Raw genomic sequence first — 14,029 nt, 5'->3', positions numbered from 1 at the left:
TATTGTGTAATATCTAAAGCTACATTAATTCACAATGTAAAACAACAAAGACAAACTCTCTGTGATGTGAGGCACAGCTCTTACAGAGCATTCGTCTCCTTAGACCTGATGTATATTTGTACGAAATGAACACATCTGGAGACAAGCTGTTTTGTTGTGCCTGTGTTTTGTTTTGTTCTAAAACCCACCCCAAAATTAATTTTATCCATCCTCTTTCGACATTGTCATGGAGATAAATTTCTTTTGACCTTGATCTGAACTTAGAAATAATAAAAAAATAAAAAAACAAAGAAAACAGCAAACAATTTCAAAACAAGACAGAAATTTATTGAAACAACAAGCAGACTACAAAGTTGATCAAACTGTACAAACGGCTACAGGATCTATGTACCATTTAACTGGCTTAATATCTACAATACATGTTGGAGGTGGGGCATCCAAATGTTTTCCCATTGGCTTGTTCTTTTTCTCCTGTTTCACTATGATTGGTCCACTAGTATGCGCCTTGCTTTAAAAGTATAGTTAGTATCGTTTTTATTGCCACTCGATCCTATATATTTCCTTCATTTCAAGTAATCAGTTTTCCTATCTGAATTTGACCATTTCACAAGTTTATATCTGGATCTATCAGACTAATGAAGCATTTTATACCTTATAGCGCCACACTGTGGTGAAAATACAGGTTGTTACATGTGAATGAGTGAGTGAGATGGTTACCAACAAAAATGAACATTTACTGTATTTTGTAACAGTAATCAAAATTTACTCTAAACATATTCATTATCTGGGACGTTTAACAGCTAGCCGTATGAAAACTCATGGGGGATATTAATCACAATGACTGTGAGATGTTGTATTTTATCTGGTTTTATGTAACTGGAACCTCCCTAGACACCTTTCCACAGTTATTACCAAGTCATTTTTTAACGTCATTTGGAAATCTTTTCTATGCATTGTGTCTTGGAATTCTTACAGGAATACTGACAGATATGAGCATTAGTAACCACACAACAGAAGATAATCTTGACAGATGTGACTGATGAGAGATGACCACAGTTATGGGAATATGGAGCTTTGCCTATTTTGGGCTTTCCCTCCTCCATCATACAAAGTTAAATCTGTCCATGTTCTTCATCCAGCATAATCTCTATTCACTGCATCCAAAGGATATTTTTATGACTTCCCTTAAGAGCAGAAATTCCAAAAACTAGATTTAACATTTTATTTGTTGTTATGTTGAATTCTGTTGTGCAGGGCTGTGTCCCTCAGCCTTACGGGTTTGGAGACAGTCCACAATTTTTTACTGTGCTGATGAGTCATCAGGGTTCTCAACACATCATGTTTTTTTTTTTTATAATTTTTGTTTTCATCAATATTTTCAAACTATAAAAATGTCAGCAAATCCTGTCTGCTAGTCAGGCCAATAAATGAACCTTTTTAAGTTGCTTAAACCTGCTTCTTTTAATTTTTCAAATGGCCCTCCAACAAAACCCAACCCCAAAATTAATGATCTTTTTCATACGTAAATGATACATGAAAAGAGAGGTGTTTTCTCTAGTTTCCAGAGACTAAAGTGGCACCACTATAGGTGATAATTAAATCACTTTTCCATTTTGGCCTAGTGTTTCTTTAATAAGAGGTTTGGACACGTGTTGAATCTCTTAATCAAAACCCCAAGCTTGCACAATCAATCAGGAATCTGTGAAAGTCACACCCACGCCACTAACCTACTCGAGCCCCCCACCCCCGATCTGGTCACCCTATTAAACTCGTTACTTGCTTGTTCATTCAGTTTTCCTCAAACTGGCAACCTGGCTTCACTTCTGAGGAGGAGGCAGAGAGCTCTCTCCACTGTTTTGAAACGGTATTATAGTTCCAATTTTAAACGCTGGGTGTCAATATTTGAGATTGCTCCTTTAAAAGTCGTTAAAAGGTGTTATATTATATCACGGCTGATTATAAACGTGTTCATATTAATATCAACGTTACCAAAGTGGGAATAAACGTACTGTCTGAGCTCGTCGTTCATAATCCCGACAAGCAGGTTTGTTTATCGTCAGTTACGTGGAATCAAACAACCTGTCTTCCTGTTCCGCTATTAACGCAACCACCTGGAATATTGGTCCCAGAACGTACCCGGAAGTTATCCTTCTCGTGCCTTCTCGTAAATTTCATTTAATTTAAAGTGTTATTTGGGGGAGGGAGGGAGGGAGGGAGTGAGTGAGTGAGTGAGTGGGCGGCACGGTGGCGCAGCGGGTAGCGTCACACAGCTCCAGGGACCTGTAGGTGTGAGTTCGATTCCCGCTCCAGGTGACTGTCTGTGTGGTGTGTTCTCCCCGTGTCCGCGTGGGTTTCCTCCCACAGTCCAGAAACACACGTTGGTAGGTGGATTGGCAACACAAAATTGTCCGGTTTAGTGTGTTGTCCTGTGAAGCACTGGCACCCCCTCCAGGGAGTATTCCTGCCTTGTGCCCAGTACGAAACAGATTGAAATCATCATTTGTGATAATCAAGTGCATGACACAGAGGCAGCAGATTATTCATTTGAGATGCAAATCTATCACTATAGTGATATGAATGGTGAACTACTTCTTCCATGACAAACACTGGTCCCTTATACTGACACCATAAAACAAATCTTGGCTAATGACTTTCCTCACAGTGTGAAATTGGTATTTGATACTGAGCAGAGAAAGATGGGTCCATTTTGGCCAAGGTTGTTTCTACTCAGGTCCAACTCTAACAGGCCAGTGGTGTTTGAACAGAGTGTTGAGGCCAAGATTTCACAACTGCTCTCTGTGAGGGCACAGTTGGAGAGCCTTGAGAGTAGAAAAGAGAAAGAAAGGAACATAGTTACTTGAAAATGATGTGAAAATTTGCATTACTGGTGTATTTTTGATAATGATTAAGTCTTCTGTTCCAGCAAAGGTTTGAGTTACACTGTAGGTCACAGTAATATGGAAATATTTCATATGGAAATTTATTGCAGATATTTCATAGCTTGTCTGGATTATAAACAATTATGCAGATGTGTGTGACTATACCTCAGAGTCTTCAGGGCAGACAGCCCACTTTGTAGTCCAATTGAGAGAGCCCTTACTCCCTCGTCTCCAATCTCATTATTACTCAGACTCAGCTCTTTCAGACTCCAGTTCTGGCTGAATGTTGTGGAGAAGGCAGTGCATACGTCGGAGCCAAGGTTACAACTTTCCAGGCTGGATAGAAAAAGCCATCATTATAATCATGTATAGATATAATTAATAATCTTTAAACGACTTATATTGAGAGACTGAGGTTTTCTAATGAAGAGTCCAATGTAGCTCACATGTACTAGGAGTTTTTTCCCTCTTTTTTAGTATCTAAATGTCTTAATCATCACACCATGCAGAATTTAAAAAAAAAACTTGTTTAATCGGTTACAGATACAGTATGACACACGTATCTGTAAAAAACATACTAAATAGGCTGAAGATGACTGCTACTGCTGCTGAAATCAAGTGTATTTTCTAAGCTGCACTTTTAGAATATTAGGATCTCTGATAACGCATGTGTTTAGTGCTTACCATAGACACTGAAGGGCACAGCTGGACTGCTGCAGTGCTGAAAGCAGCTCCCACATCACTGCATGGCCAGGGAAATTTTTACTCACATCCAGCTCTCTCAAGCAGGTGGGATTTGATCTGAGAACTGAAGCTAATGCTGAAAATCCTTTCTCTGTGAATCCGCAATTAGACAGCCTGCAGAGGGAGACAAATCTCATTATAAATCGCATAAAGTTATTTTTTTTCATACACTTTAAAAACAAACAAACAGGATATTAAGTTGCACATAATATGATAAATAAGTTAATTTGTACAAACTTTAATTTCTGTAGCTGACACTTCTTCAGATCGAAAGCAAGCATTTTCACTCCTGTGTCCTCTAGGACATTGTCACTAAGGTCAAGAGAATTAAGACCCCACGACATAGAGGTGGCTGCACCTTCCAGAATTTTACAGCTCTTCCAAGTTATGTTACATTTTTCTAGGCTGAAAAAGAACACCACAAATCTTTGGAATTTTTGCAAATTTTATAATATTATTACTGTGAGTGGCAAAAAAAAGTATCTGATATATTTATTAGTTTGTTGTGAAGTATTACACTATAGCTTTTTGTCCAACATTTTGAGACTGTGTCTTTTAGTAAAGAACATTCTGGTTAACTAATCCATGTAAGACAGCATACTCAATATCTAGTAAATAGAGTGATAAATTGAGAGGACTGACAAGAGACAAGAGTTTTCAGGAGACACTTATGAACTCCAATTCCTAAGTGTCTCCTGAGCTACACTCTAAAAATAATTAAATGATGGCAGAAAACATCAATTTTTTGTACAATATAATAAACATTTAAGCATCCTTACGAGAGTAAACTAAAACTGGTGCCTCATGAACTTACCACAACTTTTCAATTTTACAGTTTTCTTTGCTCAGTAACTCAGAAAAGACTCTTACTCCCAAATCCCCTATGCTATTTTCACTCAGATCCAGATTTCGAAGGGGGCAGGGTTTGGCATTTATAGCTGATTCCAGAAAAACACAGCCTTCCTTTGTCATGTTACACCCCGAAATCCTGAAATGAATGATGAGACGAAAACACTGAAATCACAGACAGTATTTTTCTGATTTAAGTACATCACCCACAAGTAAACTGTAAATAATAAGTAATGAGAGAGAATACGTTTACAATATAGAATGTCGACCTAGAGTTAAGCTTCCCTCAAACAGCCCTTTGCTCCAAAGATTGTTAAAGGCTAAACACCAGCTATATGAAAGTGTTAAACAAATAAATACAGTGGAATAACTTGAGTTCCTAACTTGTGTTTATTGATAGTCAGAAAACATGTTATTTCTTACTAATTGAAGGAATAAGGTTTAAAAAACCATTGCCCCCCCAACAGTGTTCCGAAACTCTAATAGGCGTCGTGCCTGTGACGTAGATGGTGGACAACAACTTTAGATGTTGCACTTAATTTAATGCAAAATGACGAAAAGGTGTTGTTTATGGCTGCAATCATTCAATGTACAGTGGGACATCTGTGCACAAATGGCCCAAAGATCCCAAAATATCCAGAAAATTGACTAAATATGTCAACTTTAAACGGGCACTTTGGAAAGGACCATCCGCTCACTCCGTTATCTGTAGCTCATTTCACTGGCGCTTTTCCAACAATATGGGCATGTAAGGACACCAACGAAAGGTGTTCAAGAGCCTCTGTAACATGGAGGTAAACAGGGAAAGGACACTTACTTCGCCTGTTTTAGTTGGTGTTAATTAACGTTAGCTTGACTTGCTAAACTCGGTGGCTCAGATTATACTCGGCTACGTAGCTGCATTACGGAGGTTTATAGTGTCGGATGAATTCGAGTTTGACTTCGATCACATTTACAAGAATAACGGTACCTCTAAATTTGAGTTTAGCTTATTGCTAGGCTATTGTCATGAATAATGTTGGTTATTTAGCTAGATACTGTCATAACAGTCAGTCATAACAGTGTTTTACCGCGGTGTTGTTCAGTTGTTGTCCACCAGTGACGTCACGGTTGCGTTCAAGCGAGCTCTGGTTTTTCCGTCAATTTATTAAAATTGTCAGTTTTAAAGCAAATTAAGCTGCTATTTTCATTTTAATTCATACTTATATATGTCAGTAACTACAATAATGTGAAATATTCATGGAGGTCCATTAAGTGGTGCTTAGCCTTTAACTACTGACTTTAGCTACTGACCACAAATTCTCTTCAAGTGAGTCTATACTGAATAGTGGTCAACTTTTAGATATCATTTCGGAAGAAAAGAAACACACCTTGAGCTCAAAAAAGAACTACAGCTGCCCTCAAATGATACCACAGTTTCTGTCAGAGCTTAAAAAAAGCCCCGAGATGTGCTTCAGAAAATGTGTTTTCTGCTTTTTATGTTTTCCTGAGCCCAGCTGTCGAATATACATTCACATTATGTTAATTCTGACATAAACACATCTTCAGACAATAAGTGATCAGCTTACATCATTGCCCTCAGACTGCTAAATATGTGCAGAATGAAAATGTACTGATAGTGATTGAAATAAAACAATTATGTCATTATATAAAGAAGGAGCACGAGAAAATGTTCTCAGAAAGTACCTCAGTGTGTGAAGTCTACAGTCAGGCAGCAATGCTAAAAGCTTAGAAAGGGCCTCGTTTCCAATGGGATTGTAGCTCAGGTCCAGCTCCCTCAGATGGGTAGGGTTTGCTTTCAGAGCAGAAACAACGGCTGAACAGCCATCTTTTTTGATGTCACAAAACTGCAGTCTACAATAGGACACAGAAACAAACGATTAAGAAAATGCTATAACAATAGGGATCAGTCTGTTCTGTTGTGAAGATAGTTCCCGCTACCATACTTATACATTCTGTGACTTTTTGTTGTTGGTGTTGTTGTTTCTGCATATTCTGTCCTGCCTCCTGACACAGGACTAAGGGATTGTGGCCAGCCTGACCTCAATGAAACAGGAAATCAATAATGGCCTCTTTTCTTATGGCTCATTCATTCATTCATTACCTGTAACCTCTTATCCAATACAGGGTCGCGGTGGATCCAGAGCCTACCTGGAATCATTGGGCGCAAGGTGGGAATACACCCTGGAGGGGGCTCTTATGGCTCAGTTATGCTTAAAATAGGTGAAAGGCCTAAGAAATTATGACAATTATACATACATTTAATTTTATATATTCAGAGTGACATCCATGAATACAGGGCGGCACGGTCCAAAAACACACATTGGTAGGTGGATAGGCGACTCAAAATTGTCCATAGGTGTAAATGTAAATGTGTGTGTGTGTGTGTGTGTGTGTGTGTCGCACTGTGAAGGACTAGGGCGCCCCCTCTAGGGTGTATTCCTGCATTGCGCCCAATGATTCCAGGTAGGCTCCAGACCCACCGCGACCCTGAACTGGATAAGCAGTTATAGGCAATGAATGAATGAATGAATTTGAATAAATAATAATTTGATCCTTGAATAAATTTCAAAGACAGTTCTTTAAAAATGATAAAAGGTGCCCAGTAAAGATAGGATCTTACTTCAGTGTCTCCAGTAGACAGTGTTGATTCCTAAGTCCATTGCAAAGCCACTTCACTCCTGTGTCCTGCAGGTTATTATAACTCAAGTCCAGGACTCTAGTAAGACAAGATTTTGAAGCAATAACAGCAGCCACCGAAGTACAAATGGCTTTTGTAAGGTTACATGAGGACAATCTGTGGGGGAAAAAAAGTTTACTTTAAACATAAGTAATGAAACATTCAAGGAAAATGTAATCTGTCCTATGACTGGTTATACATCTTTAGTTGTGCACTGGAGCTATGAGGCTTGCAAGAAATGGGAGCTTTTATCCCAACAATTACTCCATATACTCAAATTAGGGCTGGGCAATAAATTAAAAAAATTCAGACATTCAGAACTTCTAATCGAGACAATCTTGCCTATATCGATTGTATCTATTTTTTTTGTTTTACTTTTTTTTGGGTAATTCTGTTATGTCCCCACTGTGTGTTCATGTACTGTCCCTTTAAAACCATGCTATCAGGCTATTGTCATGTGATTCTACCCCATCTGTAACCTAAACGCTGAGGCCGACCGATTGACTCGAGCAGCTCATACCAAAGAAATACACAGCATCTGTGGTTCGGATGTGCTGAGTTTTGACTATAACTAAGACGGCAGTGAACAATAAGTAAATGTAAATGCTGAGAAAAAACTGTTTCAGTGACCAAAGCACAATCACACACCAAATATAAACAGTGCTCAAAAAATAAGAGAGGAACAAGCTCTCAGCAACATTAGACAAAATAATCGTATCGCATATTCACAGTAAAAGCCTTGTCACTGAACTGTGAGGGTCAAAAATACAAAAACAAAATAATCGTTCATTAATCATAATCGTGGTAAAATGTATAATTAATCGTGATATTGATTTGCGCTTGTATCGCCCAGCACTACCTCAAACAGTAATGTGTTGTCTGACACTTTTTGGTATGCCATCTCTAAATATGGGCATAACATAGATGTACATAAACATACATCACATAGAGTATTTGTAGGCATCTTTAAGCCTGATTTAGTTCTCCATTGTTCTGTGTAGTTTTTATACACGGTTTGTATTAAACGTGTCATGTTTAGCCCCATAGCCCTAGATGCAAACACCAGCATATCTTAACTAATTACATTTTTTTTGACGACAGATCGGTGCAAAAGGCAGAAACCACCCTTTCATTTGCTTAGTTTATCAGTAAAATCTATACAACCCAATTTAATAATAAATTATATTTCTTCAGTATTTAACACATTGAAGTGTATATTGTCACCTGAGTACAAGTAGCATTGCCCATATATTGTGGCTGAGCAGATTGAGTTTCCTTCTATGCTCAGAATTTTTCAAAGAAATGTGCAGGTACAGTTTTCCAAATGTTTCTGGACAGTTCCGCATACTTTCACATCTCTAGTGTTATGTTTTCTCACAGTGGAAGGATGGACATAAACACTATTTTAAGGTGTAAAGCAAGTGTGGAGATTTTCTCTGTAGTTCCTGTTTTTAAACAAACTTTTAATAATGCTTTGAACCAATTTTGAAATCTCATTTTGTTTAAGTTTCCCTTTTTTGAAAGGGAAAGAGTGGTCTCTGACTAATGCAGAGTGCAGTATTCTTTTAATATAACGTTTGTGATACTGACATGACAGTTCGGGATGCTTTGGCCACAGGTGACAGCCTCCTGAATCCTTCCTCCGACGTGCAGTAATTTCTAAGCTCGAAAACATCCATTGCTCTATCGGTGGTCAGCAACACAAAGACCAGAGCCGACCACTGTCCAGGTGAAAGAGTCTCTGAGGAGAGATTTCTTGACTTTATGTAGCTTTGGATTTCCTGCACAAGAGAATGGTCATTGAGCTCATGCAGGCAATGGAAGAGGCTAATGGACATCTCAGGACTGAGATGATTTTCGAGCTGCAGTTTTATATACTTGACTGTTTCCTGGTGACTCTCTTTAGTTCTCACGTCTTGTGTCAGCAGATCCTGCAGCAGATTCTGATTGGTTTCCAGGGACAGGCCAAGAAGGAATTGCAGGAAGAGATCCAGTTGGCCGCGACGTGTTCTCAAAGCAAGGTCTACTGCGCTCTTATGCAGCTCAAAAAGTGTTGAATTCAAACAAAGCTCTTGAAAGTATGCATCTAGCTCCTGAGGCTGGCCTTTGCCGCTTACCCAGGTTAAGTACACAAACAAAGCTGCAAGGTACTCCTGAAAGCTCAAGTGCACAAAGCAGTAGACCTTACTTTGGTACAGTTCCTCTCTGAAGATTTGCGTGCACAGTCCAGAGTACACAGTTGCATCTTTCACATCAATGCCACATTCACGCAGGTCCTTTTCATAGAAGATCAAGTTTCCTGTGCGTAGCTGCTGAAAAGCTAGCTTTCCTAGAGAAAGAATGTTTTCTCTCATCAGGCCAGGATCCATTTCATTCCCTTCTATGTACTTATCATTCCTTTGCACTGTCTGGAAAATCAAGAAATGTGTGTACATTTCAGTAAGAGACTTGGGTATCGGACAGCTCTTTGCTTCACTCAGCAACCTCTCCAGCACTGTGGCTGAGATCCAGCAGAAGACTGGTATGTGGCACATGAGGTTGAAGCTCCTGGTTGACTTTACATGTTGTTTGATTCTAGTAGCCATACCCTGATCACTGATCTTTTTGTTGAAGTACTCTTCCTTTTCTGCATCGTTGAATCCTCTCACTTCTGTTACTTGATCAATACACCTAGCGGGTAACTGGTTAGCAGCTGCAGGTCGGGAAGTAATCCAGAGAAGTGCCGAAGGGAGCAGGTTGCCCCTGATGAGGTTTGTCAGAAGAGCATCCACTGACATTGGCATAGCTATGTCCGCACACCCTTTGTTGCTCCTGAAATTTAATGGAAACCGACATTCATCCAGACCATCAAACACAAAAATGACTTTATAGTCTTTAAGCACTGAGAGTTCTAAATCTTTCATTTCTGTGAAAAAGTAATGGAGAAGTTCCTCCAAGCTATACTGTTCCTCGCTCATCAGATTAAGCTCCCGGAAAGGCAAGGGGAAAATGAAGTGAACATCTTGATTGGCTTTTCCCTCTGCCCAGTCCAGGATGAACTTCTGCACTGAGACTGTCTTTCCAATACCAGCTATGCCTTTGGTGAGTACTGTCCTGATTGTTTTGTCCTGCCCAGGCAACGGTACAAAGATGTTGTCCAAAAGGATTGGTGTCTCTGCTGCCACTGAACTTCTATATGAAGCTTCAATTTGTCTCAATTCATGATCGCTGTTTAGAGCTCCACTTCCACCTTCTGTGATGTAGAGTTGGGTGTATATTTTGTTGAGAAGGGCTGGCTGTCCATGCTTAGAGATTCCTTCAAAAATTTGCTTAGTTTTGTTCTTCAGGCTGTGTTTTAGATTTTTCTGATGTGAGAAAACACGATCAGCTGAATAAGACAGAAAAAAAAAAACATTAAATAACACAAAATAGTCTGTTTTGCTTTAAATTTGTGGTATGAACATCACTGTGGGGAAAAACGCTAATTACAATATACCTAATTTACAGTCAAAACTAGTGGCTAAAATTGAAAGCTTCCCAAAATAAAAAAAATTAAAATACTTGATGCAAGGGTTGAACAACCCAAATACTAAAACATGTTATTACATTCATATAGATTGTTTTCAGATGTGAAGCTTTTATTAATAGTTATAACAAGATGAATAACATGTTCAAAATTCTGCATAGTACAGTATCTTAGACAAACATAATTGTCTTACTTTTGACCAGTTTTTCTATTAGGTCCGGCTCTTTCATGCCCTTTAAAATGTGGAGAGCAATCTTCATAGCTCCGTCTCTGGCATCTGTGCCATCGTCCTCTTCCTCTAAACTCTCTACACTTCCTGTGAAACTTGGGCTCAGAAATTGACCGATTCTCTTTATCTCTTCTTTTACAAAACCAATAAACCGCTCCTCGAATATCTATTATGAAGAAAAAATATATATTACATGGGAAATGATGCCAGAGCAAGTTCAATGGATATTTAAATGGCAAAAAAGATTTTGTAAATGTTCATCAGAAGTCTATAGCCATACGTACAGTTAAAGCAACTGCTAAACTCACCCTTAATGTGGCAGAGAAATATAGCTGTTGGTTTTGATCAGCCTGTGTGCTTGATCCCATAAGATGATCTCTACAAAAGCAAAACAAAGATTTTAAAGGGTAGGCTGGCTAATGTGCACCAGGTTTTATTATTTACAGTACAAAAAAAGGCTAACATGAGAAGTCTAATTTAATTATTGCTTGTACACTGGGCTATGGTTTGAGAAACAATTCTAATAAAATGACACCATGCTCATTGTATGGCAAGGTGCGTATAATGCAGGCGTATAAACAGTCCATTGCATAACCTCTGGTCAGCCAAGTAGCCTGCCTCCTTGATTGAACTAGGTGGACCCATCGATTGGTCACTCCTCATGGACAGACAGCTTGGAGTAGGGGAGTTTGTTCTTCTTCGCTGAAGGCTTAAGTGGAGACAACAGTATATTTCAGTAATGAAGAATAAACAAATAAGAAAAGGAGAAGCTTAAATTAAGTGAGGGAGATGAAACCCCAGTTTCTTAGACATGACTCACTCTTTAAATGTGACTGGTGGATCCATAGACTGGTCACTCTTCAGAGACACACAGCTAGGAGCAGATGAGCTTGTTCTCTCTTGGAGTACCCTTAAAAACAAAAAAATAATGATGTAAAATTTGAGACTTGAATGACAAGCACTCAGGGATAAAATATGCATTAAATGATTTTTAAAACTTTCCAAATAAATACAAGAAACAGACAGTTTTGAGACTTTACCAGAGCCCACAATTTGACGGTTTTTCTTTCAACGTAATTGGTGGATCCATTGAATGGTCAGATTTTAAGGACACACAGCTGGGCATGGATGCCTCTGATCCTAACTGCTTTTCACTGGACAAAGAAAACAAAACAAAACAAAAGTTGCTACATGAAAGATAACATCTTAGGAAATATGTCTAAAGAAAGATCTAGGTTAAACTGTTAAATAAATGTTAAATATGACTGAGCAAATCTATAAAAAATATATTAAATAAGCAGAGGTATTTCTCATATTAATTTTAGCTTCTCTTAATTATTAATATAATCATATATACGTTAGCAGCATTAGGCTAACATCACTGACAGAACAGTTCCTTTAAACGTAGCATTTGGCAAAAGCAAATACACTGACCCCAAATGTATTCAATAAGTGGAGTTAGGGGAGAAAAGGGCAAACGAGATGATGTGGAAATGTAATATATTTTTTTACCAGTGCTCAGGGGGAACGCCCCCATCCTTCAATGTGACTGGAAGCTCCATGGACCTGTCGCTCTTCATGGACACACAGCTGGGCACAGGAGAGTGGGCTCGCTCATGTTGAATCACCGCATCTCCACTAGATGACAACATTATGGTGTTTATTAAGTATGGGACATTGTTGATAAACATAAGTATCATTTAAATTGATTTTATGTTTTGTGGTGAACTAAGGTGATATTTCCTGTTGGATATTAGCTGGTTGTTAATCAACATGGAAGGGCATTTTCAATAAACTGGCATAGAAACAAATGGGGATCATATTAGCTGGTTCCTCACCAAAGACCTAGTACATTATCAACACACAATCATTGAGAGAATCACACTTCACCCTCAGTTCAGATCTGAACAAATCCCCCAACACTGGGACTGTAAGGATGAGGAGTTGTTAAATGTAAAGTGAGACATGGAGCAAGGCTAAAAACCTACTGGGAAAATGAAGTGGTCATTTCAAACGTTTATGTAATGAGAGTTTCAAATAACATTTTATATATTAAACTTGGTCTCTGATGTTTGCAGAGTGTATATTTTTACCTTTTGGCCCCTTGAAGGACATGTTTTATGGGTTTTTCATCCTCTTTGGGGCCCAAGTAAACCTTTGTTTCAGGGGTGTTTTCCTCCATTTTTTCTTCATGAAGATTACTACACTTCGCCTAAAAAAACCTGGAAGAATATGTACAAATGAAAATTACAGGTATTTGATGTAGTGTCACAGGTAATTTTACAGTCTGCTACAAAGATGGTAACCACACCATAATACACTAGTCCTTGGGCTAGACTCCTACATCAGTTGCAACAGGTCTACCTTTGGAACTAGAGCCTGTGCTGAATGTTATAAATGTAAATGTAATAATAATAATAATAGAAGAAGAAGAAGAAGAAAAACACTTCAATGCTTAAACACATATTCACTTAAATGCTCTTCACCTAAATGAGAACAAATATAAATTGAAAATTCCCTTGATCCAGTATTCCCTGTACAAAAAAGTTTTCAAGTCCTCCATTTTGGCAGCCACATACAAAACCTCCAAAACTCCACATACCTGTATAAAATTGTCTCCAATCAGAACTTACCTAAAGGGACATCAGTTTAAATATTTTCCAGCAGCAGGACGGACGGCTTGGTGAAAAGAAGTTCAAGCTAAGTACACAGTCTTGACGTAAACATTGAGTATGTAAGCTAGGCTAATGTTCATTTACCTCATATCTTCATCGCGAAATTCTAACACATTTTGTTTGTCGAAGAAAACGCTATTCGTCCATCAATTGATCCATTGTCTGTAACCGCTTGTTCATGTTCAGGGTCGCAGTGGTCAGGAGCCCACCATGGACGCTACACAGATTCTAACGTCAGCAACACGGACGGCTGCTTCTTGTTTCGGTTTCGGTTTCGTTTCTCGTTACAGCAAACAGCTCTGAACCGATTTTCCATATTAAATCACTCTTTAAACAAGGAGCTTGAGGCTGGTATATGGGACACGAGTCAAACGCTAATATTAAGATTTAAATCCCCGCCAAACACACACATTTTTTCTTGCATTGTCTCTATCGAATTTAATTAATTTTGAAAGTCGACTCCATACA

The 14,029-nt window shown here is 38.5% G+C and overlaps 1 protein-coding gene across 1 annotated transcript; it reads right to left on the bottom strand.

Annotated features, from left to right (window-relative positions):
• Positions 1 to 347: 347 nt before the first annotated feature.
• Positions 348 to 11,571, bottom strand: LOC136696982 (protein NLRC3-like). Its single transcript, XM_066671817.1, has 11 exons — positions 11,482 to 11,571; positions 11,195 to 11,264; positions 10,851 to 11,052; positions 8,743 to 10,519; positions 7,096 to 7,269; positions 6,159 to 6,326; positions 4,438 to 4,611; positions 3,861 to 4,028; positions 3,564 to 3,737; positions 3,045 to 3,215; positions 348 to 2,819 (listed from the first exon to the last, which is right to left on the bottom strand). The coding sequence occupies exons 1-11, from the start codon at positions 11,547 to 11,549 to the stop codon at positions 2,657 to 2,659; spliced, it is 3,309 nt and encodes a 1,102-aa protein (XP_066527914.1). The 5' UTR covers positions 11,550 to 11,571; the 3' UTR covers positions 348 to 2,656.
• Between the last annotated feature and the right edge of the window lie 2,458 nt (positions 11,572 to 14,029).

This window comes from Hoplias malabaricus, chromosome 5 (genome assembly GCF_029633855.1).
Source record: "Hoplias malabaricus isolate fHopMal1 chromosome 5, fHopMal1.hap1, whole genome shotgun sequence".
Classification (NCBI taxonomy): domain Eukaryota; kingdom Metazoa; phylum Chordata; class Actinopteri; order Characiformes; family Erythrinidae; genus Hoplias; species Hoplias malabaricus.
This window is presented reverse-complemented; position numbering and strand designations above follow the sequence as displayed.

What these genes read in the sequence shown, in the direction of transcription:
- LOC136696982 (XM_066671817.1), bottom strand. Translation starts at nt 11,549, where the DNA reads ATGAGGAGTGACCAATCGATGGGTCCACCTAGTTCAATCAAGGAGGCA. An exon ending in AATAGAAAAACTGGTCAAAA is followed by an intron (nt 10,520 to 10,850) that starts GTAAGACAATTA and finishes TGTCTTATTCAG; the next exon opens with CTGATCGTGTTTTCTCACAT. An exon ending in TCTGCCCTGAAGACTCTGAG is followed by an intron (nt 2,820 to 3,044) that starts GTATAGTCACAC and finishes TCTACTCTCAAG; the next exon opens with GCTCTCCAACTGTGCCCTCA.